Consider the following 27,673-nt stretch of genomic DNA (forward strand, 5'->3'; position numbering starts at 1 on the left):
CCACAGGGATTGCTGAGCAGGAGCCTTTCTCCTACGGTAATTAGCCCCAGGGTCCTCAGGTTCTGAAACAAGTTTTGATCAGAGGGAGTATAGGACTGAGCCATTTCTTGTGTAGAGGTACAAGTGGAAATTGTAATGACCTGTGGATTTCCATAACTGGAATGCAGTGCTCTTTTTAAGGGATTGATGTGTGGGTCTTTCTGTGTGGCGTCAAAACAGCTTGTGTGTGCTCTTCTTGCTTACTCACATGTTTCTGGTGGCCTCATTCACTTAACCTTAATAATGTGAGCAGGATTTGATTCTGTGTTGCTTTTGTGTGTAATATAGAATGTAAATGTGTGTGCTAGGGCTGAACTAACACAGCTGTGTTTTTAAAAGGAGCAACGCATTGTTCATACATTCTTTGCTTATTGCTTGTCAGGTTTACTAGAAAGCAGTACAAGGCTAAAACCTCATGAAGCTCAAAGCTACAGAAAGAAGGCATTGTGGGTTTCCTGGGTCTCCATTATTGTCACACTGGCTCTTGCAGTGGCTGCTTTCAGTGAGTATTGGGAATATTTTAAATCTTCACACCTCTTCCTTTTTGTTTTTCTTTTGGTCTCTCAGAATTTCTTTCTTTGTGGAAGCTTTCTCATGTTTTTATTTTGATTTTTTTTTTCTTTGCAACTGCTAAAGAGGTTTCTCTCTAAGCTGCCTGTGTCTGCATGGTGCTTATAAATTAGTAAAACTCTTGGTTTTTTTCTGCAGAGTATAGGGTTGTTGAAGGTCAGAGAAGGAAACAGGAGATGTTGATTCCTGCTAGCATTTATGTATGTGGAACAGTTTATTTTGGAGAATAGTGTAAAAATCATGATGCACTGGGTTGCCTTTTACCGAAGAGGTCAAATATGACAATTAATCTGCTTGGGATTTGTAGTGGGAATGCTATAATAAAGAACAGTGAATTGTAAGGGAGAAATATATAATTTGTCTGTATTACACTGAGAGATAACCTAAGAAAATGCTAATCTGGAAGAGAAATTCCATTTTGTTTTTAAGCCGGTGTTTTTCTATATGTTTCATGTAATTTTTCTAGTTTACCTTTAAACAAAGAATTTGAGTGGAAAAAAAATCCAAACTAAACCCAAACCACTTTTATATGGGAAGAAAAATGAAATCTATCTCTTTTATTTCAAATCAGGAAAAAAATGCAACATTGTGTAAACACAAATTTTAGTTCAATGCAAATTTGTAAAATACAAGCTTTCTATCTTGAGCAATTAAGTAACATTAAAGACAAAAAGAAATATGGAACATGGAACAGAATCTTTGCAGTGGCACGTTTTCTGTTTTAGAGAAGGAAAAGTCAGAAGTGATTGAATTTATGCTCTAATACAAACAAAAGGCAGGGTCTGTCTAGGAGACATCAAAGAAATCTCAAAACATCCTTCTTAAGCTTGATAAAGACTAACTTGTATTATTTGTCCCTATTTTTTTTGGAATCACAGCAGCATGTCTTTTGTTATTCTAATCTGCATTGTATGACCTGCTGCTGGAAGTTGGTGTCAGCTCCCAGGAGAGGTGATTAAAATCTGACCAAATGGTCTCTGAAAACTCAACATATATTACTCAGAGCAATTTATGTGGAAACACAGGTACAATAACTTGGTTCAGAAATAAGAAAAAAAGAGGAGGAACACTTAAAAGCAGAATCTGACGCTGTAAAGAATTTGAATGCTAACAGGAGAGTGAAACAAGTTTCCATTTTGTTCTGCTTCATGGAAATACAGAGGTCTGTCTTTGCTACTGAAGCAGCATAGAGGTAAATACTATGCTACAGAATAACCTTGTTACCTATTAACACTATACTTTTAAGGAATATTGTGATATGGCTTAATTTTATTTTTCATTTTCTTTTGTCACCGTTGCGAGAATTAAGCGCATAACTTAGATAACTAAAACTGTGTCTTTAAAAAGGAACCTTAAAAAACAATTTTTTAAAAGATTATTTAGGCTGAATTCTTCTTTCTTTCCTTATTTTTGGCACTCTGGTAGTGTTTAGAGAAACAAACAACAGCAAAGAATGTAGTCCCTGTCTGGACATACTGTGGCTGCGCATTCAGCTGGAGGGGATAGGCGCTGAGCTACTGAAATCAGTAGCAGACTAATTATATGTTTTTGGCATGTATCTTTCCCCATGGCTTGCTGAGACTAAATTAATGAAGAATAAAAGAGGAATCAGCTCACAGATACATATTAAATCTGTATGGAATCTCTTAATAGGTAGTTGGCAGTTAACTTACATGCCACAAAAGCGTTGCCAGGGCTTTTCATGTGTTTACTATTAAAATTTTTCAGTCTTTGAGGAAAATACAGTGACTACTGGGATCACTTTGCTGTCCCTGTGCAATTTCAGAAGTTCTGCTCATTTCATTGTCTCACATTGGCTGCCCTCTTCCTCGGTGCTGTCCTTTTAGCAGGTTCCTGTAGCCAACCCATGAGTTGGGAGAGATGCCAGGTGACCAGAACTTGCTGCCTGTTTGATTTAAATGTCTAGCTGTCACTTTGGGGTATCTGACACTGGCAATTCATTGCAAACAACTGCTATTTAAAGCATCCTCTTTCATTTGTACCCTCCTGTCTGTAATGGTGAAGTGTTAGAAATACAGCCCTGATGTTCCATTTCAGTGAAAAACGGGGACCTGTTGTGGTAATTGTCAGGCTGCACTAACTATTCTCACTGCTCTCTCCTGTAAATTCCTCATTTAAATTCCTGTTTTATCCCCTTATAGGCTTCAAAAGGCCTTCTTGCAAGTGTATCCCACATGATATAGTCAAGATACTAGGCCAGGGAACTGATGTTATTTGATAATTGTAGGGAAAATGCTAATGGGAGTGATGCCCATGTGGAGAGTAGGGAAGAGGTTCAAGAGTCTCCTTTTCCAACCAAGTGTTTGTAAGTAGATTCCCTTTCCTTTTTTATGGTCCACTCCCCATCCTTTCTTTCAAGGCTGGTCTAGTTGCCTCCAACAATGTATTTTTCCAGCATTAGAGTAAGTTGGAATGGTTTATCCTGACTGATATGAGGTGTTTTCTCTTGGTGGGACTATGATGCTGCCCTAGTTGAACTCTGATCTTTCACTTGGTAATTTTGAAGGAGACTGAAAAATCTAGTGTTGATCTGAATAGATAAAGTAGTTTCCTTATTAGGTAATGTTTATGGGAAATGAGGTTTGAGATCATAAAATCATAGAATTTTAAGGTTGGAAAAGACCTCTAAGATCATGCCTGATTGTTATCCCTGCACTGCCACATTCATGACTGAACAGTGTCCCTGAGAGCCACATTCAGAGGTTTTTTGAACACTTCCAGAGATGATGATTCCACCACTTCCCTGCGCAGCCTTTTGCAGTGCCTGACCACACTTTCAGAGAAAGCTGGACTAGGCTAGGCTGGGCATGGAGCAGAATGACTGCCTGAGGGAAAATTAGGTTGTCACCCTTCATTCACTAATATTGACAAGCAGGACTTAGACCATGAAATCAGCTTTTCCACTTAGCTGAAAGAACAGGTCTCTTACTGTCAAGGACTTAATAAACTTAATTTTACTGCAGAAATGGTGTACTTGTAAACGGGCGTTTGGAAGTTCCAGCTGCTGTCTCTGGTGCAGCTCCTGCACTCTGTGGTACCCACTGTGTTCTCATGGCTCTGAGAGCTGTTGCAGATGTTTCTCTCCAGCATGAAATTTCACAAGGCTTGGGTAAAATCTCTATAGACGTAAATGTGTGAGGGCCTTGAGGTCACTGGAAACCCATGTATCATCTTCAGTGGCTGAAAATTTGGTGCTCTCAAAATATTCTGGCACTGTTGTTCTGTGCAATACTTTCATGATCAAATGCTAATCAATGCCTGGTGAATAAATTCCTTTTGCTCTTCGTTTCAGTGCTGCCTGAAATATGCATACTTGTAGAATTCTCATCAAGAGTGAATTTTCTTGGTTATAAATATATAGCAATAAAGAGAGTCTGAGCATGATAAAAGTTATTAAAATGAACATTAAATTATTCCTTAGCACCCCAAGTAAGTGCCAGAATAATAATTCTAATATAATTATTTCTGGATTACAGTAATATAAGAAAAGAATGATAACAGAGAAAAGAATGATAACAGAATAAAAGCATCTTTTTTTCCCAGTGTATATCTGTGTAGTATAAGGCTGCAGTAATTTCATAGTAACTATTATTTCTTTCTGTAGCTGCAGCATTGTGTGTTCATACTGAGCCTAGTTTAAGAATCATAACAGAGAACAGGTGGAATAGAACTCAAGCATTTTGAAACCCATTATTCTTAGTCTCTTGACATTTATGTCGCTAAAGCATACTTTTGAAAAATATACAAACACAGCTTCTGCTGCTGCAGTTCAGTTTCTGCTCAGGCAGCTAATCTCTGATAATATTGTCAAAGCAGAAAACAAGCTCGTTCTGTCTGGCATTTCTTGTCCAGTGCAGACCTGTGATTCACAGAAAGCAGCGCGTTCATTCATCTTCCTGATCTGATTAGCCAAAATTGTTTCACAGTGAATGGAGGAGTCCTGTCAATACCCCAAAACAATGCAGGGACCAAGTTCTGCACTGAAGGCTTTCTTTGTAGTCGGAGACTGAGGGAATATTTAGAATGCGTGGGTTTGTAAATGTGAGCTTTGTGCGGGGCTGCAGCCAGCCCGTCCCAGCGTGGCCGGGTCTGCACCAGCCCTGGTCGCTGGGAGAGTGACAGGGGCTGTCTGCAGAGTGCTGGGAAATGGCAGGCAGCTGGGGGATCCCATCTGTCCCCAGGCTTCTCTGGAGATCCCCCTTTCAGCTCACCTCAGGCACAGGTAAGGTTCAGCTGTATAGGAATAACTGAGTGCAGCAAAAGGCCACATCCTGGTAAGTGTCTGGTGCAGTAAGAGGTGCTGGGATTTTGAGGAGGTGAATTCCATTTATCTGGATCAAATCTCAGGCGGAAACTCAGTAGGTAGGATTCCGTGAGTGGGAGTATTTTACAGGATTAGCTATTGGCCCACAGATAAGGTATTAAATGTAAATGCAGGCACTGACATTCTGAATTTATATAAAAAAATTATTTGTGTTCTGGGATGAATTGCTGGAAAATGATTTATCAAAGTGAGTTTCCACATACTGAGAGGCATTTTGTTTGAAATGTGTGGTGCAAATGCCTTCAAATTTCAGGGTAGGTTTTGCTTTCAAATTAATGCCTTATGCTAATTCAGATTCTAACAGCTATAAATGCCAACAAACTTAGAAATTGTGTATCCAGGCCCACTTTTTCCATTGGAATGACTACACTGAGTCATAAAGTCTCATATGGGTTGGCTATAGGACATGACTACTGGTTTTCCTTTGCTCTGGTGCATGCAAATGAAGTTGCATGGGACAAACATTTTAAGTTGTTTTCTTGGGATGCTCACACCTGGATGTAATCTCAGACAACGGAGATGGGGAGCGACTGTATTAATGTATTGATGAATATATCATTTTCTCTGTGGCCCATTCCTATCCGTACTTGAAAAAATAAATATATGCAGGCTTTCCCTGATGTTTGCACAATACTTAGTATACCCTGGGCACAGCTGTGAATTATAATAACACTACTTAAAAAAAAAAAAGTAGGGGAAGGTTCATGGTTCTGAAGCCCTTTAGTTTGGATATTTCATTCTTTAAAGGTCACTGATTTTAGACAAATGATGGGCATTCAGCGCTCAGGCTGGGGCTTGAGTGTCTCCTCTGGGAACCTAAACAGAACTCTCCAGTATCACAGAAAATGTGAAAAGTTTTAGTGTTTGTGTTTTCCCTTCCAGGAATTATACAGAATTGCATCTCTCACTCCTAAAGACCCACAAAGAGCGCTTTTTTAGATTATTTTTCTTGGGTAGAGCACTGCATTTATTCAGAAAGTTACATTTCAAGTCACAATTCCATTCAAACACTTAATACCAAGTAGAAACTAAACACAGAATAAAGCTCCTCCATGATAGTATGCAGATCCCTCATTTAGAATTTCTCAAGGTGTTTAATTACATCAGTTACACGAAGACAGATGCTTCAGGGCTGTAGCCTCACAGAAGCGTTAATGAAATGTGGAACTCAAATTCCCAAGGCAGAGGTCTGATATTGGTGACTCTTCCTGACATCCTCGTTACAGCTGCACCACTAGAGGTGAAAATAGAGTTTGGTCCTAACCATGTTACACATAAAATCTAAAGGACAAAAAATCCATTGCCTGGGCAGCACTGGCAGAAGACAGCCTTTGGTATAGGTCAGTCTGCGCTTAATAATGACAAAATGCAATTTTCATTCACTGAAAATGAAATGAGAAGCCAGTAAAGGGCCTATTTTTTCCTTTTTTCCAGGCATCCAAAGCTCTAAGTGACTTTCTTGGGAGGAGAAAATAACATATGGATGTCAGGTTCAAGACTGATAGCTGTTGAGCAGAAGTGTGGGTCTAAAATCTGCAGTGCTTCACACTTCATGAAATCTTTTCCTTAGCTGGCAGGGAAAATGATGGTAGAAATCTTTGAAACCTAGAACAGATATAACATTATATCTAATAATATAATGTATTTGAGCAGCAGACAGTTAAAAAATTGTTGCTGTGGTGGAAGTTTGTTAAAACAGCTGAATTTGTGTTTAGATGCTAACCTTTAAAACACACTGGTCTGTGTATTTTTGCGTTTGAAAATTGCAGTTCAATGATTGCTTGTGTTAAGTAGTTATTCTTTTTTCATGAGAGAAGATCATTCCAAAGAATTCTGAAATTAAAACAGGGTGATGCTGATGGTGAGGGAAAAGCATCACTTTAACACAACTCCATGAAGAGTGAGAAACGTGCAAGTACATTGTCTAGGCTGCTTGGTGTAATAATCACAATCACAGTTCTTTCCTTTGTTGTTTTATTTTTCCATTCCAAGGTTTTGTTTGGGTTTGTTTTGTGTGGAAAAGATTGAAATTAGTCTGTGCCATGTTTAGACCAGTAAGAATGGTAATGTCTTTCAAATTAATATACATCTCTGATATGTAACATGGGTAATATATGTTATATTTAAATCGGAGCAGGAGGTTTTAGACACTCGAAATTTGGTCTTCAGTTTTGCCATCAGATCCCTGCTTGGACTGTGTCAAAGGCAGCTCTGTGTTTGATGGTTCAGAGGTTCCAACGATGAGAATACAGTTGTGTAGCAAGGTGCAATGTACAAATAAGTGTAATTATTGTTAAGTAATTGGAGGGATGTCATGGATCCTACTCCTATCCCTGAGAGAATTCTACTGTGCCATTACAGACAGGTGTAGGTCGAGGGTTCATTTTTCTTATGGGAAAAGAGTTCAGCGCTGCATGGGAGGGTTTTAGGCAGGCCACTTGGTGCTAACTGGGTGGTGAGGGAACAATGTGCCCTACAGCCATCCCTAGCTTGTAGTGAGTGAAAAATGTGTGTCTTGACTAAAAGCAGATGGAAGTAGTTAGGGGAAAAAAAGAGTAATATTAAGTTTATTGCATGTTAACTGTTATCCATAAAAAACATGCTTGAATTTTATGTATAAAATTGAAAGTAAATGATCCTTTTGCACAAGTCTCAGTTGTTGCTCTTGCTGTATTTGCTGCGTCACATAAGTGGGTGTGCATCTGCCCTTTGAAGGACCATCCCTGCAGTCTGAAAAGTCAAATGTATTTTCATTCAATTGCTGTAGTATCAGTCCCACAAAGTAGTGCCTCAGCTTGTGCAAAGGCAAGAATGTATTAACAGATTTCTTTATGGATGCCTGATGGAATCGGTTTCTATCAGACATAGAATTTCTATGGAAAACCCATAGAATTTGGTTTTCATAGAACATTTCATATTTTCTCTGCTCTCCCAATTGAAAAATGCACTTCTTTGCTTATTGGCAAAATTGAACTTGTAATTCTATGTGTCTGGAGCTGAAAATCAATATTGATGACAGAAAAGTTATGTTTAACATTCATTGTGTAGTTTCACTTTGTTGTTTGAATCTTGTGAGTTTTTAAAACATTACTGGATTCACATTTCATGGGCAGCAGTGAAAGTAATGAAAACCAGTGCACAGCTTTCTTCTTAGGTTTTCTTCTGCCAGAAATTTTAAAATATTCATGTTTTTAACTTAATATGCAACAAAATTTAAACACCAAAATGTGAACTTGTACTTCAGTTAATTTTTTTAATAACATTTGTAACTTTTGCTTTACTGGGGAGGTTGATAGTGCTTGGTGTTTCCTTTTTGGCACTTATTTTCTGTGATTTTTCAGTAACAGTGTTTGAGTTCCTTTCGTTAGTAGAAATTTATTAGATTTTAGTAGATTTAGTAGATTTTAGTTTATTTGTTAGATTTCAATACTTTCTCAGTGCAGAATATTATTTGCAAATGACTCATTTTATTAAAATTGTGCTGTAGGAGGACTTAGTAAAATGATCTCATAACATGTGTTCTTTACCCTGAATTTGAGCTCCCAGCAGCTCCCATACCTTGAAGCTGGATGTGAAGCCATGGTAGTGCTCGGTGAAAAATGGGAATTGGTGGTGGGACACAGAGAAGATAACAGAGAATGATAAAAAAACCCAAAATAACAGGTTGTGTGTAAGTGGCACCACCCCTGCTGAGGTCATTAACCCAGTCTGAGCTGAAGTTCACTTTGCTTTCTGAAAATGCCACCAGCAAGAGCAGAAACCTCGTGTCCTGGTACTCCTGTTGGTCACATGCCATGACACTGTGAGAGCAGGCATATTAATACTGTGTGGAAAATCCAGTCTGATAAATCTAAAGGTTGGAGAACTTTGGTACCTTGTCCTAAATGGGTGCTACAACCTGGTCAAATTAGTTTGGTTCAGATGAACATTATCACAGTCTTTGGTAAAGACTGAAACAAAAACTCTGGAGGTCGGGAAAGACAAGATAACTTTTAATGGACGCTTAACCTTCATTTGCAAAGCAGTCTTCTTCAGAAAAACCATAAAGAGCTCCTGCGTATCTCTTCTGACTTTCATGTATGACTTCCATTTCTGTTCTTTTTTCCTCTGGGTAGTGCAGAAAAAGGGACAGGGAAGCTTATCTTCAGAGTTCAAAGAAGCAGATTAGTCAGTGCTTAGTCAAAGAAGAATGACCAGGAATAACCAGCTGGTATTTTGCTAGACAGAACTGCAGAGGAAGTGGGATAGTCTGAGAGATACCATAAAAATAGGTAGACAAGAGGCATCTGCCTTCCAGGAACTGTTGCAGGATAAGTGGCTTTTGGCACTTGCACCACAAGCTCTCCTTTCTGGAGAGATCTCTGAGCCATTTTTGTGCCAGGTGCGATGCTGAGAATGAGTAACATCTACTGCAGAGCAGGATCTTTGGCTGAATCCTAAATGGAGTTTTCTCATCAGATATGAGGATTGTTTATCTTCTGCTATTAAAGATTTTGCTTCAAGGAACTGTTAAGTACAATGTATCTTTTCAATAAATCAAGGTGAAGAAAATACACATTTGAGTGCGCCGTCCACAGATCACATTCTTTAGTGAAACATTTTAATGGCCAAAGAATGACAGTGTTTCCCCAGGCTCTGAAAAGAAAAAAAAATTAGAAGAAATATTTATTTTGTTTAGTGGGAGCTTTAATAGGATGGAAATGCAGCCTGCAGTGTCAGCTAGGATGCATAGTTGGGAAAATAAAAAGTAACTTAGTGCATTCCCATTCTGGTAAGGGAGCGATAGACAGATTAAGGTACACTTGAAACGCTGATGTTAAATTCCCATTTAGTGTGAATTAAGTGCTGCTAAAAGGTCTGTGGAAAGCACAGGGCAGAGCCAAGCACCCAGGCCTGGCCAGCACCTTGGAATCCAGAGACAAAACTGATGGTGATTGCAGTGGTGGCAGGTCACTTCCTAAATGCATGGCTCAGGGGCTGCGAGAAAACTGCTCAACAGCTGGAGACAGCCTGTGCAGCGCTGGTTTATGGGGATCAATTTGCATGTGTGCTGGAGCGTGCTGCCAGGAGTGAGGAAGACAGATGTAAGGCATCAGTCTCAGCTTGTTGTGTAGAACAGGGCTGTGTGTATGCCCAGAGGATTATTGTGTGCCTCCCAAATTGATAGACATCACTATTCTCTGACTTGCTGCTGAGGCTAACATATATCAGGCTATAATGTCTAACTGTGTGGAACTAATAGTACCCAAAAGAGCCAATTCATCTGCTCGTTTTTGTGGCACATTAAAAACTAATAGTAAAACTGCGTCCTTTTCATTTAGCATGACTTGATATTTCTGTGTGTAATTGCCTGCAAAAAGAAAAGGAGGCATCGCTTAACAATCCTCTCTAGCCATGAAAAAAATGAGTCAGCAAATTAAATTATTAAGATTTTTAGTTAAAGAGGTAGAAATCATAGTTATGTGCCCTTTACCATAGGAGTTCTGACTGTGGGAAAGCCGTAGTTACTGCCTGTGAATGTGTCAAAAAACCAAGCCCACAAATATCTGACGCTGAGAAGTGGGCAGGAAAAGGATTCAATTTTTGTATTTTGGGTCCTGCCACTTGAGCAAACCCTACTCAAAGTGAAATTTCTTGTTACTCTCCCACTAAGAGACACTCATTGGGTTATTGTGTGTACATTTGCCTGCTGAGAAACATCTGGTGAATGAAAACAAGGCTGTGATTTAAGGGATAATGTTGCAAAGTGATGTTTAATGGCTTATGGAATCTTTAGACTTGAAATCACCTGAATACACTTGAGGTAATTTATAGGGGACAGATCTTCAGCTGGAGGCTATAGATTTGTTGACTTTCATGGGTTTATTTCAATTTGAAACAAATAAGCATCAGTCCCTGAAGCGTATGGCAAATGGTAGGATGAACTTGTACTAGACAAAGTGTTCTCAGACCCTCTTTAGCATTTCCTTGGTGTTTTGGTAGTTAGTTGTTTCTCACTTTCGTGAGGAAATATTTGCTTAAGGCAGTCTGTCTTGACTCTTGCAGGCATTTTTGACCGCTGGGGAAAAAAGGTGAATTAACAGTAACTCAGATCCTGCTAGGTTCACAGAGGCTGGGCCAAGAATTTGCTCCAGGGACTGTTCTAATCCTGGGCAGAGCCCAAGCTTTTTTTTGTGGCTTTGGGAAAACGATTTTACTGCCATAAGCTTGTTCTCCATCTGCACACATCAGGCTTTGATAAATGAAAAGGTAACTGATGTTTCTGCCAAAAAATTGGAGTGTTTTGCTGTATAGTAGCTGACATGTTTATATGCAACCTAAGTCTTTTGGGGTGACAACACGCTCTGAATTTTGTATGTGCAGTTGTAGGAAGGCATTGCTGCCTGCTCCCTCTCAGTATTAGACCTACTGATCTGTGGGGTAGTTTCCGCAGTTTGTTGTGGTTTAACTTGTGAAAGGTATTTCAAAGTCACAGAATTTCTACTGCTGTAATGTACTGAACCCATTTAGAGGTGTTTGACTTCCTGTTGCCTCTACAGGGGTGACTTTAAGGTTGAGTGAGGTGTTTTGAGCTGGTGGGTTTTGTGGTGCTACTCCTGATGTATTTTGGTGGTGCAGTTAACCCAGTTACTGATGAGCTGGAACAATTTGGAGACAATTTAGAGTGAGAGGAGAGGGTTGGGCAGTCACATAGAGTGGTGGCTGTTGGTGGAATAGTTTCACTTTTTGTGGAGTCTCTCAAGGTCCTTGAAGGACTTAGGGCTTGGATCTACTTTTTCCTGCTTTCTCTTTTTTTTTTCTTCTTCCTTGTAGGTGATTGAGAAATGTAAATGTCATTAACATTGGTTTTTCAGTGCCGGCAAGCTTATGTTTGTTCTCTTTCTTTGAGTAACCATTTTCACTGGTCAGGTAGAGGCTGGAAAGGGCTTTTACAAATTGAAACTGCTGTCAAATGAGTACCACTGAGAAATGAAAAGGACAGGAGAATGCTAGGAAATAACCTGCCTTGAGTTCTAAGTGCACAAAGTTCTTGAGATCAAGGAGGAAATCTTTACAGAGGATGGGAGTTTAAAATATTGAAAGTATCATTGAGCAGCAAGTAAGATGGCTCTAACTACTGACAGCTGTCTGGAACACATTAGTGAGGCCTTGAATCTCAAGGAAGAACCTATTTTCCCATGTATCTGTTTGACCTGATGTTCAGTGTGACTTTTCATGTCTGATGTTATTTTTTGCAGGGCTATGTTAGGTTTGTTGCATGTACTTTTTCTCTTTTTGGGAAAAACGGAGCCAGAGGTTTTTGTAACAAAGCTCAGCAGTCCAGCGTTCAAAGTAAGGTTTGAAAGCTGCATAAAAAGTGCAGTTGGATTCCCTGAGGTTACCAAATGTTTTCCTCTTTTTTCTTTGCTTTGATTGATATATATATGTGTGTATATATATATATATATATATAATTTTGCCAAGACTTGAACAGACATTTGAGGTTTGGCTGGCTCAGGTGTGGCAGTCTAAAACTAGGTAAGTTACTTTATTCCCAGAATATATAGGCAGATTGGTCACTGCGTTTACTACTCTGTGAGAATCTGCTGGTAATTTGTAACTGGGCTGTGAATATTTTTCAGGGCATGAGACAGGGAAGTGAAATGGCTGTCTAATGATTCAGGTTAGGTACAGCATGTATGCCCCTGGAGATTGCTGTGGTGTTGGACGATGTCTCCCTACCCCTTGTAGCTGAAAAAATAAACAAAAATCCATTTATGAAGGCTAAGGAAGAGTGCCAACATGAACACTGTCCAGCAGAATGTTGTCCCTGATAGTTTTCTTAGGTGGCTGGAAGTCTGTATTCCCCTGTTTTAGAATGGAGAAGTCAGTCTTTCCATGTTGCCTTAGCACCATAATAAACAGCTTTCTGCATATGAATTTTCCCTTTATAACTCCCCCTGGTGTGTTTAGAGTTCACTGTGAAATAAATGCTGCTCTGCAGTGACCGTGAGGCACACTGGAGTTTAGTGAGCTGGTGATTTGTTACCCTGCCTGGGTACTGTGCACATTTTCTGCATAGGCTTCCTGCTGCAATGCAGCTTTCAGCTAAGCAGTAAAAAACCTTGCTAAATTTTGCTTTTGCAAAAAAACCAAGTCAAAGTAATAAGACAGCCTCTGTAGTAGAGGAGAGAAGGTTTGCTAAACATGGTATGAGTTAGCCAACATAAAAAAGCACCCCAAATTCTGGGTTAAGTTTGTTTAAGAATTAGGGTAGATGGTGCTTATTACTGATGAAATCAATTTTTCATGACCAAGTGCACATCCCTTGTTTAAAGGACATGTTCCTGTGATGCTGTGTTCTTTTCTGAGCCTGTTATACTTATTATTCCAGAGCCTGGCATGGAGAGGAGCTTCAGGGAGATGATTTGAGGAAGAACTACTAAAGAATTGTTGTCTTGCCTTCTCTTTACAGCTACTGCAGCCTTGTATGGCATTTGAGGGTGTGGATGGGAAGTAGGGAAGCCATACAGAGAAGTTCTGAGGAACAGGAGATGTGTGCTAACAGCGCATCTCTAGGGTCCACAGGTTAATCCTGGGAAGTTTTCAGTGTCCTGTGTTGACAAATCCTTGGAACAGACTTTGTGTGAAGAGCTGCATTCAGTCCCAGTCTTTGCTGTTCTTCTGTGCACTGGCTGAGCTCGGTGTTCCTCGAATGAGGAAAAGCCAAAGGGTTTGTTTTTAATCACCCTATGGGCAGATGACTTGGGTGCTTTTAGAGGTGGGAGTGGTTTTGATGCTTGCTTTGCCTTTGTGCATTCTTGGTTTTGCTGTGCTGTTGTTTAGAGGTGAGCACAATCAGCCTTTCTTTCAATGGCGATCTTAAAAACGTCCTTGGGCCTGAGGACTCCGTGACTTTCATATAATTGAAGAAGGCAGACATACTTCCAGTTGGAAAGGAGGGATGGAATCCAGTGGATCCAGTGCTAAGCGCATGTGGAAAGAGACTCGAGTGGATCATCCAGGGTAAAGCCCATCAAACCTGGCAGCAAACCGCTTCCCAAACAGGGAGGTGATATCCTGTCACCCTGCCCTACATAGGAGATGACACATGGGAAAACAGATTGCACAACTGGCTTACAAGGAAGCTGCAGGACTAACAAATTGGTTTGGAGATCTCATACAAACATATAAATATAAGCGTGCAGATTCTGTGGTTTGAAGCAAGGGCACAAACTATGGGTCTTGCTAAGAAATATGTAATAAGAAATTACTTTGAGAGGATGTAGTGCTTCTAAAAACGTGTTCTCAGTTCCAGAGCGAGTAAAAGCTCTCAGGAGAGCTGGGGCTGCTGAGGGACAAGGGTTATGAAACCAGGCTTGCACTCCTGTGCACCACAGCCAGTTCCCTCGCTGCTTGGCACAGGAGGCCGGGGCGCTTATGGCAGATAATGATACAACACTGGTTTTATTCAGAAGGAGTGTCCTACACTGTCAGCATTTGAGCCACTCAGTAATCTTTGGAGGAAATACACTTTTGAAGGGAAAGAATTGAGTTTTCTGCAGCTTCTGGTATTCAGCTGGATTTATTTGTTTTAATTTCTCATACAAGTATAAGGTTATTCAAGAACAGTAGAGGTCACATGAGGAGCTGACCTTTGCTTGTAATGAATCTGTTTAACTGTCATTCAGGTGATATCTTTTGCAGTTAGTTTAAGAAATGCTATTGCTACCTATCCCTTGCAGGCAGTTTCACAGTTACAAAGCAGTTTCACTCCAAAAAGCAGCAGACTTGATTTTTGATTTATATGTGTCAGTCTCCGGGGTCCAATTAGGAAGGAATGGAAATGGTTTTTCTCCTTTCCTGGTGCCCTGGGATTCACATTTGCTGGCAGGTAGAACTGCAAAAAATCTTAGTTACTACACAGTGCAAAGACACGTTTTAGACCTAAACATTTACGATCTGTTTTCTCAGCTCCAACATTCTGTGTGTGTATACAATGATTTCACTCAGGTAAGATGCAGGGAAGTTAATAAAATGTTTTAATCCCATTAATGATTCTGTGTAGCTCCCCTGCTCCAGAAATGTGTCTGCCTTGATTTCACTTCTGTAACTTCAATCAGAATTGATTTTTGCCTTTGTGTGCTTCTGTGTCTGTCTTGTGATGCTGATGAAACGGAGATAAGGAATGTCAAGGCCCTGGGTCAGCAGCAGATGTTGATAAAGGGGCTCTGTTTGGGAGATACTTGGTATTCGTTATCTTCTTTGCAATCAATAGAAATCCTTTGACATAGGGCAACATCAGTAGCTGGGAAGAATTTGACATGCAAAAAAAGTGCACGGCTTTAGGAAAATCTGATCCAATTTCCAGTTCTGGGGCTGGTAGGGTGCTTAACTTTCCTGTTACTGCGTTGTACTTAGATTTTTGAGGGCTCCACTTGTTTTTTAGTAATTCTGATTTAGGATGAAGAATTAGAAATTAAATAGAAATTAGAATTTTAAATTACTAATGTAATTTGTTTTGTTTTCATTGAGATTATTCACATTGTGTTCCTAAGCCTTAGTAAGATCCACTATCTTGAGCTTTGAGATTTTCAGGAAAGAATATGTTTTTCTAAGTGTTGATAGAGCAGAATATGATACAGAATTCCTCCAGATTTAGACAAATATGACTGTGCTAGATAGTTATGGAAAGCAAAGAAATACAGAAGAAGGTACTTAGGATCTTGAAGAAGGTTTAGAAGCAATTACATGTGGTTTTGTTGAATTTCCTCCTTTTAGCTTTATCTGTAAAAAAACCCCAAACAAGATTGTTCAGAATTCCAATAGATAGGGACAAACTCCCTGGCCTCAGAGGTGGTTTTGTAGGATTTTTACTCTTCCTTCAACTGGTTCAGAATTTCATTTGCTAACACTATTAATGATTGCAAGGAATGTTTGGTTTTCCCCATTAGAAGACATTCCCCTTGGCTCAGATGACCCTTCTGGAATGTTTTCTGCCTTTGATTGCTATGATGAAATGCCCAATGTGAGTATAGTTTTCTGTACATGAAAGATTTGTTAATCTTGCTGTGTTCATTTCCAGTGGTGGTCAGCTCCAAGTGGAGGAACAAAACACATCCTTGGCATCCCACTGTTTTCAGCAGCAGCAATACAGGGATGTGGTAACCCTGCTTCCCATCTTACTCCACACAAACTTTTGTCTATTTGGCAGATGGAAAGAAGGGAAGTTTGGGCATTGAGAGTTATTATTAAAATCTTCTCAGATTTTCCTTCCCCACCTTTGGTGAGGGCTGCCCTGCTCCGTGTTTCATTTCACAGCAGCTGCGATCCTGAGTCACACGGAAAACTCGCAGGCAGTGTTTGCCTCTAGTGCCATGCCCACTTCCACAGACACTGGTGAGGGATGCAGAACATCCTGTTACTTTGCTGTTTTGTGAAATGGTGATTAAATCTGAGCTGCTCTAGAAAATAACAAAGTGATTCATAACGCTGCACGGAGCACATGTCGAATTTGGAGATTAATAAAATTGGTAGGGATGGCTGCTTCGAGCAACTATCAGGTTTCTGGCTAAAAAATTAATTGACAATTTCTTGACTTTCTTCCCTGATTTGTTTGGGTTATAGAAAGAGAGGATTTAGCTTTAAGGGATAGGAAAGCAACAGAACCTGCAGACATGGATTCTTTATGCGCTTCCATTATTTTCCAGCGAATGAAACCGTTTTTCAAGCAGAAAAGTTTCTTGGCTTTTTAAGTATTTTTTTTACTTTTTATTGTGAAGATCGATGATTTATCAAACAGATCAAGAGTATTAGGCAACCTCCTCTCTTCTGTGCTCGCTGTAGGGGTAGTGATGCAATATTTCATTGTACAGAACTGTCTTGCTGATGTATGTTCATATGATTAATTGCCTTTAGCAAGAGTTGGGTCAGCCTTGAATGCAGTAGACTTCAAAGCAGCATGTTTGAATGGTTTTCCATCCCTAGCAACTATATGGCTTGTCATCCCTAAAAATGAAATTAGGCTCTCCAGAAGTCCTTGAGAAAGCAATTGTTTTGTAATTGAGGTTTAGGATTGAAAAGGAAAGGTTGGAGAGGGAGAAGCAGTCTTGTTCTGGAAAAGCACATTAGCCTGAATGCTGTTTGTTGAGCGAGAGAGAGACACTGAGGGTGCTAAGAAAGACAGGAATTGTGTTTGTCTGTACTCCAGCTCCTGAAGGAGTAAACAAGTAGCTCCTGCTCCTTTCCTCCAGATGGAGAGGAGAGCACAGATGCAGCCCAAATCTCAGTTTTCTGTTGAGGTGCTGCTGACTCTTCAAGGAAGATGAATGCAAACTCAGAGTTAGGTCTGGTGGACATAGTGGGCTGTTGTGGTACACATCAGAGGGTAAATTGTCTCCTCTGATACTTCTTCTCTTTAATTTTACCTTTATCTTCTGAAAAATAAGGATTTTTTTTTTTTTAATTTTCTGAATAAAAAGCCCTTAGAATAAAAGCTCCATTACATTACATGCTTAGTAATAGAGGATACTATTTTAGGAGTTAGAAAATTTTAAAGAAGTGCATATTCCCTTTCTCTCCCTCCTTTTTTCCCCCTTATACCTGTTGGATTTATGTTTATGTTTCTTTTTTTCCAAGTGCCCACTTGTTTTGAATCTCAAGTTATGCTTCGTTCAAGTGCTTAAACAGTACATCTCAGACCATTCTGATCACTGAAAACTATATTTTGTATTACATTTTTATCATTCTTAGGTGAAACTATGTGGTCTTGGTTATACATACAATGATTATTGACTTCAGGGGCAGGCACTGTTCTTAGGCTGTTACCTGGCTTTAAATAAGATGAACATTGATATCCTTGCTGTGTGGTGTCATGGGCATTTTAACCAGCTCCTCTTTGTTTCTGTGGTTTCCCTGGCTCTAACTCTGCTGTTGTTTTGATCATGTCTCAAAAGTGCATATTCAAGTCCCAAACCTGTACTGTGTTGTGGTATTTTATGCTTCTGGTTTATTATTTATCACTGAATGCCTGTGAGTTGGATTGTATTTACTATTCCGTGCCACTGGGAAGGTTACACTGAAGAAGAATAATTTGAATACTGATTTTAGAAGCCTAATTTTGACTCTTAGTATCTCAGATCACCTCTTTGAACATTCTCCCAGTGGATCGTTTTGCATTACATGGTGTTTCCTTAAAATGTTTGAGAGGAGTTGTTACAGAAATATTGCAACTTTTTTCATATCTTCTTCATTTTAAGGGAAAATTTTCTGCAATATTTTCAGAACTATATTTATGCTTATTAATGCTTAAGGACTCAATAGCCCAGGGCACTGGCCTTCCATCCAGTTTGTTGTTTTCAAGATCTAGCCCATTGCTGGGGATTAGCAACTCGGGATTTCAGATTTAATTGTGTTTGTCATGGTGTGCCCTGTGTTAACAGGCAGCTTTTGAAATTTATCAAGCCAGGGATTGAAGTGGATGGAGTTGTGAAGTTTGAGTCAATTTTCTGTCAGCATTCAGAATTTCAGGAGGAAGGCCACGAGTGCTGATGACTGGGTTGGTTAACAACTGCTTGTGAGGAGTGTTTTTGTAACAAATATCTTCACAAAACACAGTTGAAGCACATTTCACTAGGAACCGAAGCTGAAGAAATGGTTGTGTAGCTGAGAAGCACATTAATGAATTACTGACAAATATTTATGTATTGTTGGCATCTGACCTGCAGCCTGACTTGGGCATGTGTTGGGTTTCCATGTGTAACAACACTGTAATTATCAGAAAGAGATCAGAGCATGGTAATAGTCCTCATGGGTACTTCCAGTAATAAATATAATTGAGTTCACTGAATAACAGTCCTAAGTGTGCATTGATTTTTTGGAAAGAGAAAGAAATGGCGAAATGATTTCCAATTAAATATTTATTTTATAAGTGCAGGAGTTCAGGAGGAGTCTTATAAATTTGCCACTATGCTTTGGAGCAATCTACTGGGGGAGATTGTAATTCTTAAAAATTGCACCAAGAGTTAAATTTATACCAGCTCAAAACACCAAACTGTTTTAACAAGCTCTGTGCTGTATAAATGAATAGATTAAAGCTGTGTTTGTGTCAGAACCTGAAGGTGCTACCACTGTGGAGTTCTACTCCAGCAGCTTTCACACGTCACATGGCAGCTGGGGGGATGCATTGCTATTCAATCAGCAAGGCTATCAAAGAGAGGGCCTCTGAGGTGTCTGATCTGTTTCATCTGATAATTAAATGGTAATTATGCACTCAGCCATTCTAGTGTAAAAGTTTGTTTAAGGCAGTGTTGGAAATTAAGATCTTGTGTAGAGATAGAGACTTTTTTGGGGGTATTGTGCTTTCTTGATCCCTAAAATTGGGCGTATCAATAAAAAAAGTTCATGGATCTAGAATAAGACCACTGAAAGAAATATCAACAAAAAGATGCTAGAAAATTTCATTTAATTATTCCATCCTTTGAAGCATCTTGTTGCTTTAAATGAGAAATGGTTTTTTAACTAAATCAAAAGCCTACTGTGGAGTTCCATACCAAGAGAAGCATGCAAAGCATCTTTCCTGCATAAATATTGGAGCTAGGAGGTCTAGTGTGCAAGGACTGAAAAATATTTTACAATCTTGATACTAGAGTGTATGCTGTGCAAAATCTATATAACCAAGAAAAGACACTGTGTCCCCTCCTGCCATATGAAAACATTTCCCTCTACAGTGAATTCTGTCTCCCAGATGCAGTATTTTTATTGAATAATTTTGTTAGCCCAAGTTTTCCGTAAGTTTTCCTAACACTGATTTTATCATCATCATCTATATATATATATGTAGTCATTGAAAACCAATTAAATATTGGAATGGTTGTGCTGTGAGCTTCACTATTTACTTCATAGCATGAGCTTTTCTGGTTCTGATTTTACAAGCTGAAAACATTTGGAGGAACTCGAAAATCTCACTTATATTTTTGGTAGCTAATATTTTACCTAAGGGGAACAGCTCTTTCCAACTTATGCAGTGATTTTTTCTAATCCTGGAATAGTGCCTTCTGATGTCTTAGCATTTGGAAGTACAAGTGATATTTGATATAAATTATTCAGTGTTCTTGAAATATCATTTATAACATAATACAGTATAGTCTTACTGGTGGCTGCAAGATACATTTGTCCTATGGGCTTATTTTGTGCAGACCTAAAAGGGACTGAAAGGGCTGAAGAGAGCAATGAAACAGCAAATAACATGGGAAGAGGTGCTCCCTTGCAGCAGTTCTTTGGTTTCCTGCTTATTTTATCTTTTGAACCTCCACTGCTCACTCTTCTTAAGACGGCTCACTCTTCTGTCTGAGCTGGGTGGCTCAGTCTGAGCTGAGCGCCTTACCTTGCAAAGGAGAAGGTTCAAAGCTTCACTGGGACAAGGAAACTTTCTTAGGGGATCAGCTGAGTTGATCATATGCTTTATGTAGATTTGCAATCAAATGCATTTCAGCTTTTTACATGTATTTGCTTCTGAAGGTCTCACAGTACCTTCACAGAAAGAGTTGTTTGGCTCATTTGCTGTGTCTCCAAGGAATTTTGCAGTAGTTTAATTGGAGGGATCTGCAAGGACAAAGCTGGTTCTCCAGACATGTCTTCAGCAAATCCCAGAAATTACTGACAGTATCTAAAGTTCTTGCCTTTCACAGACTGTTCTGCTTTGAAGAAAGGAACCTCTGTGTCTTATTGATCAGTGTTTGTGCTGTTTCTGAAGTAGTTATGAATTAAAACTTAAGCAGTGGACTTAGATGTCTGATGTAATCAATCTGGCATGAGGAACCTGAGTAAACCTTTCAGCATTTGCTCTTCTAATGCATTTACAAGCTTAAAACTCTGATGGAGTTGCATGGGCAGCCCTTAGATTTCTGGGATACAATTCAAGGATCACAACCACCAGAGATCTTTGGATAGCTGGGCATGATATAGTTTGCTGATGGGATGGTACTGGGTAGCGCACATATATTGAATTGCACTATTATCATTAGTGGATTCTGCAGAGAAAGACAAAGTCCACAAATACAAATCATAAAAATGTCAATAGAATCATTCAAGCGAGGCTCATTTAACCTTGTTAAATAGAGAAGAATCACTTAGAAAGTTTTATGGGATATTTAATTTATGGTTTGGTCCTTTGTTTTTCTTGGAAGAGGCCCCTCTTTGGAAACAAAACCACATTTTCTGCCGTAAAAAATGTTTAAAGCTAATAGTTGGATGTCATCCTTTGCTAACTCTCAAGTGACAGAGTACAGCAGACAGCTGGTGTCTGCTTGAGGAGCAAGCAGCATGGTTAACTCGACTTGGGACACCACACAAACAGAAACCTAGAGGATTTTCTCTCCCTAGCTTCCCTCACCATCCCTATCTGAATTTCAGCATCTTTGTGGTAATCATGGGTGCCCTGGCTTAGCCAAAACTCACTGTAGGACTTGGTAACACACCAAGTCTCCTGAAAGCAGACAGTAGAGATGTCTCTCCCTAGCAGAAGGGAAGATGGGTTTTGTGGAACCACCGCCTTTTCTCCCTCTTGCTAAGCGATTTCTTTTGGACCAGTCCCTGTGACCCCTGTAGGTGAGTACCTCATTTGCTCAGATTCATCAGGGATATAACACAAAATGGCATTTTGCTCTCTGTGGCTTATCTGAAGCTTCCTTTTAGCTTTTCTATAGCTGTTTACCCTAACGGTATTTCAAGTGGTGTATTTTTAATTTGGCACACCTATACAATCAATATCATGGAAATACGTTTTACAGAGAAGCTACTGACTGATTTATTCAGAAGATGCAGAGCATGGACAGGAGATAATTGTCCCTCGCCTATATAAAACTCACATTCTAAGCACCAAGTCTAATGACAATAAGAAATCCCTGAATTTGCAGTTGTAGCTATTAATCTTTCTTAATGAATGTAGGGGGTTTTATACCTTAGTTATGCAAAAACTGTTTTCAGATGGGAAGATTCTGAATTATTCATGTCATGCATCAACACATATGTGTCCCTTGAGAAACCAGTGCTGTGTATTCTACTGTTTGTTGTTTTTGGGTTGGTTTTGTCAATATTTTAGGAGACTGGCAATTAGTAAATCAGTGCAACAGAAAACTGCTCTCGTAATGGCAGACATGGAAAAGATGAGTAATTTGACCCACTGGAGAGGATTATGTTTAAAATGTATTTGGATTTTATTTTTTTTCTTCTTATTTCTTATCTCCCTGCTAATTTCATTCTTGTTATCTTTTAAATAAAATCAGCAGTAATAGGATTACAGATCCACTGAAATCCGTCTCTGCAGACTGTGCACGATGGCTGTTGCTATGCAAAAGTGGTTTTGTCTCAAACTGAGAAGATTCCAAGGATTCTTGGTGGTACATTGTACTTAAAAAGCGCTTTTCCCAATGATGACTCCTTCAAAGGTTATTTTTTATTTATTAGCCTGTGGGCTCTCCCCCAAACATTGCAAAGTACTCTATAAATAGGGCACAGAAATACAAACACCTTTAAATAATTTGCATGCATAATGATTTCCAGCAATCCAATGATAACCTGGATGTCTGTGTGTATTTGGAGAGCACAGCTGTTCTGACTGGAATGCTGTCTGCCCTGGAGCTCTCCCTCTATTTTGTGGCCCACCAAGGAATTGTTATTTGGGTACATACAAAATTATTCAGGGTAATTAGTTGGGCAATAGTGACTTCTGAGTTTCTTCCAGCAGTGACACTTCATTTGAATGCTGGTTTCAGGGACAAACTGCTCTGGTCACATGGATTAAATCAAACAGGGATCAAAGTGGTTCACTGATTTATTGATGGCATGTAATTAGCTGGCAATCGGTAAATTGTACATTAAGGATCAATGCCAGCAGCGCAATGGACAAGCCACAGCATCAGACACTTGAAAAATGTCTATTTTGCAACACCAAACTCCCAAGTACTCTCGTATAACAAACCCTAACCTCCCCAAGGCAATATGTGCTGCCCCATCCCCTCCTTACAGAAATAAAGCCTGGAGCCTTCCCTGGCCATGTGCTGGGTGTGTTGCCACCCCTCCAGTGGTGGCAGGTGTGGGTGTTCGCTGTTCCTCTGAGGCACATCCTCAGCATTCCCTGAGCTCCCTGTGTGTCTGGGTCCTACCTGGGCTGTTCCTGGTGTTGTCCCACGGCTTGGAGTGCTGGCTCCACGTGGAGCCTGGCAAGGATGTGCCCAGTGCTGCTGGGGGGACTCCAGGTAGTGCCAGGCACGCCTTGGATTACAGCTCTTCCCATGCTCTTCCCTGCTGTTGTTACAAATGCTCGTGTTTCTGGGTTTCAAAAGTTTCCTCATTCCTCTCCTCAATTCATCCCCTCAGCACAGCCAGTTTTGGGCAGACACTGTGTTTCTGTCTTCCCACCATTCCTGTAGGGATTGCTTGAATCCTGACATTTTGTTCTCACAGACAGGGAATGCTGGATGTTCACTCCCTTTCAAGTAAGCGTTTCAAAGACAGATGGATGTTTCTTTTCCTCTTTGTCATGAATTCATAAAGGCAGGCCAAAACTTAACGGAGCTGATTGGGCCCTGCAGGGATTGTTATGTTTTGCATTTTGTATCATTCTCTCTGATGTCACAGAGTCAGACAGTAGCAAAGCTGGGAATGGAACCCCAGAGATCAAACTGCCAGCTCCTGGCCTAAGTGCTAGAGACATCTTTGCCTTCTTGCCCTGGAATTCCTACCTACTCCAGCCTGCTCAGGTTCTTCTGAAGTTCAAGATAAGTATTAACGTTATGAAGATAATTGATATTATATTTTCATTATTTTCATTAACATCTCCAAGCAGGTTTTTTTTCCACTTCAGAAATAGCTTGGAGTTTAATAGGTTCCATGTGGATGTCTGCATGATGAGGGACTTGCTAAAATCTGCTTGTAGAAAGAGGATTTTTCCTGGGATTTGATTCTTTGTGTTGAGGAGTAAGAATTACAGCCTTCAGGATTTTTGGAAACCTTGGAAGGTGTAAGCGTTGGCTTAGCTAAAGAGCTGAGTAATTCACTCAGAAAACAGTGAACAGTCTGCAGAGTGTTGTTTTTTTTTTTTTTCCTCCTCTGAGCTCTGCCAATGTATGTTATGGAAAAATGGCTAAATGAGGAAACTCATGAAAACATTTCCTCAATTCACACCTCCCACTCAACTGACAGTTCAAAAACTGAGTCAGAAGGGCTAAGAATTGCTCAAAGTACTGTTGGAATTTGGCAAGGACTTTGGAGCTAGGATTTTATCTCTAATTTGTAGTAAGATACCTACCGCTGTCATCAGCTGCCATAAGTTTGGACCAGTGAAAGTCCTTCACTGAAGATTAATGGTTCCAACTCAATTATTTTTTTCTTGCCTCTTATTCAGATTTTTGATATTGGGAATCCTTTGAGGCTCTGTTTTGGCAGAGGAGCAGCAAACAGCTGTTGTGTTAAATTCAGCTTCCTGTACTCGTTACATGTTTTATTAGGCTGTGTTTAACTGCCCTGTCCGTGGCTGCGGTTATCTAAAGAATTGAAATACTGCTGGGTTGCCCATGTCATGGTGAAGCAAAGTGTTAGTGCTGTGAGCAGCAGGAGGCAGTTCTACTTCAGCATTCGGGTGTTCTGTAGGCTGGTGTCTACCTAACACACCATTCCCTGCAACAGTACAGCCCCTGTGGGGTTGTGAGGGTCGGGTCCTGCTTCACCAACGTGATCTTCTACAACAGGACAGCCCCTGTGGGGTTGTGAGGGTCGGGTCCTGCTTCACCAACGTGATCTTCTACAACAGGACAGCCCCTGTGGGGTTGTGAGGGTCGGGTCCTGCTTCACCAACGTGATCTTCTACAACAGGACAGCCCCTGTGGGGTTGTGAGGGTCGGGTCCTGCTTCACCAACGTGATCTTCTACAACAGGACAGCCCACTTAGTAGCTGAGGGAAACCTGGGGATGTCTGTACCCGGACTTTAGCAAAGACACCTCTCCCACAGCATCCTCCTGGAGGAACTGGCTGCTCCTGGCAGCGATGGGAGCACTGTTCCTGGGTAAAACCTGGCTGGACATCCAGTCCCAGGGCGTGGTGGTGACTGGAGTTCCATCCAGCTGGGGCTGCCACCAGTGGCGCTTCCCAGGGCTCAGCCTGTTTAATGTCTTCACTGATGACCCGGACAAGGACATCGAGGGCACTCTCAGCAAGTTCACAGCCAGCATCAAACTGGGCAGGAGTGTGGGTGTGCTGGAGGGCAGGAAGGCTCTGCAGGGGGATCTGGACAGGCTGAGGCCAACTGTGTGAGGTTCAGGTGATCATGAGAATCAGATTTAGTGGGGGGAAGAAAGGACACCTTATTCATACAGCTTTGGTTATTTTTTTGGCTTCATTTATAAATCCAAGGTTTGCTGGAGTATGTTCTTAGAATATCAGACTGAGAGGAAGGGGAGGGTTTGAGAAGAATATTAGTTTCAAAATAAGCAGTAATATAATATATATATATCTTATTTACATTTCTTTATTTGAATTTTTAAAATTTAGTTACCATTTGACACAAATGGAACTGCTTCATTGCACGTGCTAGAGCTTGAATTGAAACTGTTTCGTGGTTGAAATCTGAATTTATTTTCAGCCCAGTTGTGTTAGCCATCTCCAGGCTAACATGATGATTTTAGATGCAAGTTGTTAAATCGTATAAAGGTTTGCGTGTGCTCTCCAATAGCAGTAGGAAAAAAGTAAGTTTCTATGAACTTGGTGCGTGCAGAAGTATTTTCAGCAGCAAAACTGATACTACAGTGTACCAGAGCAGGATGAGTTTTGTACTCATGAAGGAATTTTTCTCTGATCTTTTGCAACTGTTTTTTTTTTCTTTAAAGTGTAGAGTAGAAGCTGATCTGTTGGACTCATGGTTGTTCTTTTTCTTTGGTTAAACAGGACTGGCAGAATGTCAGTGTAGAATTTTAACTCTAAACTCTCTATAGCTTAGCTTTGATTTGAGCAGCCTCTTACTCTATATTACAGTCTTATGTCTTGTTTTTGTGAAAGGACTGGCTACAAAAATACAGTGGCTCTAAACCCACTAGAACATCTAGTATTTATGGGGAGATTTTAACAAATCTTTAAAAAAACCCTACCTCTTAGGTGAGTGTTTATTATGTTCTAGAATGTTATGTATTGCAGTAGACTATAGTGGCATGACTGGTGTTACTAGGTGCATCTGTTATGCCCACAAACAGATATAAATACAAATTATTTTTGTTGTTGACATTAATATTTATGTTTCTGGGTCTGCATATGTAATAGGAATTCTGCAGGAAAATGAAGTCTGTTCCAGGCTGCTTATTATAGACATGAAGATTTGTACCCGTTGTTTTATTCCAGTTATTTTAAAAATAGAAATCAAACAGATTTCTTTTCTCCCTAATATGCATATTGGATCTGATACAAGGACTTTTAGACTGCAGATAACTAAAGAACATAAGACTGGAGTACCTTTTATTTCATTATTTTAACTTCAAAACTTCAGTGCCTTACTTCTTTACAGAAGCAATCCCTCAAGGACGTATAGGGAGTGCTGTGAGGTGAACATTTAATCCAGATGTTTCTAAAGTGCTCTGAGAAAGACATCAACTCTTGTTGAGCAGTTTGTACATGTTTTTATTTTCTTTCTGTTAAACAAAAAAAAAAAAAAAAATTTTAAAAAAAAAATCTTCTAGTTGTCTCAGCAGGAGAATGCTATGTACAAGAGCTATAGGGAAATAATAGGCATTGTCTTGAGTTTACTCAACCTACAGTAACTCGAAACATTGGCACATTACACCAGAAATGTAATATAGGAGGTATTTATGAATCTGTTATAGGTAAGGATTTTACCTTTCCTTTAAATCACCAAAAGAGGTAGGTGCTTTTTAATTTTTTTCATGTATAGGCATGTACTCAACATTTTTTGGTTTGTTTTGTTTTTGTCTACATTTCCAACCTGTACCCAAGGCATCCGAATTCTCCAACTGCATAAACCAGTGCTTGACTTTCTCTGAATGTCTCTCTTGACGTCAGTGGCCCAAGTTCAAATCCAGGAAGTACTTGGAGGCTACTGAACTTGGTTGATGTCTTTGTTAGTGTTTTTGTGGCTCTGGAGTTGCTGGCAGGGCGTTTCCACGCTGCTGAAACGTAAAACACACTTGGCTGTGTCTGCTGCTGTCCAGCGTGCTGCAAATGCTTGACTCAGCAGCAAACAAGGCTGTGCTCTGCAGCTGCCAGCACTTTTCCATCCTTTCTCTGGATAATTGCCTAAGGTATCGTTTTGCTGGTCTCAGTTGCATCAAGTCATGTTGCCTGCATGTTGCTGCTGAGATTTTGGGCGTGGGAGATGCTGGGACAGACCTGGTATTTCTGTGCCTTGGAAACAATGGAGGAGGGGATGGCAGCCGCCAGCTGGAACAGCCAAGGACAGCAGCCAGAGCTCTGTGCCATGTTTTGGTTAGCTGGGAGTAGGTGAAAGAAGAAAACTGCTGCTGCTAGGATATGTCTGACAGCTCTTTTTCCTGTTTCTTCCTTTCTGGCTACAGATGTCGAATTTGTCAAGTGAGTTGTAGCTTGGGAGAGATTCGCTGGTTATAGATGCAATCTCTAGGTGGATGTGGAGAAACTCAAACCCCAGAACTAGGCAGCTTTTATGTCAGCTGGTCACTTGAGTACCCAGAAACTGTAGTTTAACTGTGTGAGGGAAAGAA

General features: G+C 40.1%; 1 protein-coding gene across 2 annotated transcripts in view; it reads left to right on the forward strand.

Annotated features, from left to right (window-relative positions):
• Positions 1-27,673, forward strand: part of TMEM163 (transmembrane protein 163) — an 87,904-nt gene that overhangs the window by 4,868 nt on the left and 55,363 nt on the right. Inside the window, exon 2 of one of the 2 annotated variants that reach the window (XM_040070157.2) lies at positions 422-541. The exons of the other annotated variant lie outside the window; for it this stretch is intronic. Coding sequence (XP_039926091.1) covers positions 422-541 — 120 coding nt within the window. The remainder of the gene's footprint in view (positions 1-421; positions 542-27,673) is intronic. 2 annotated transcript variants of the gene reach the window in all.

This window comes from Hirundo rustica, chromosome 7 (genome assembly GCF_015227805.2).
Source record: "Hirundo rustica isolate bHirRus1 chromosome 7, bHirRus1.pri.v3, whole genome shotgun sequence".
Classification (NCBI taxonomy): Eukaryota; Metazoa; Chordata; class Aves; order Passeriformes; family Hirundinidae; genus Hirundo; species Hirundo rustica.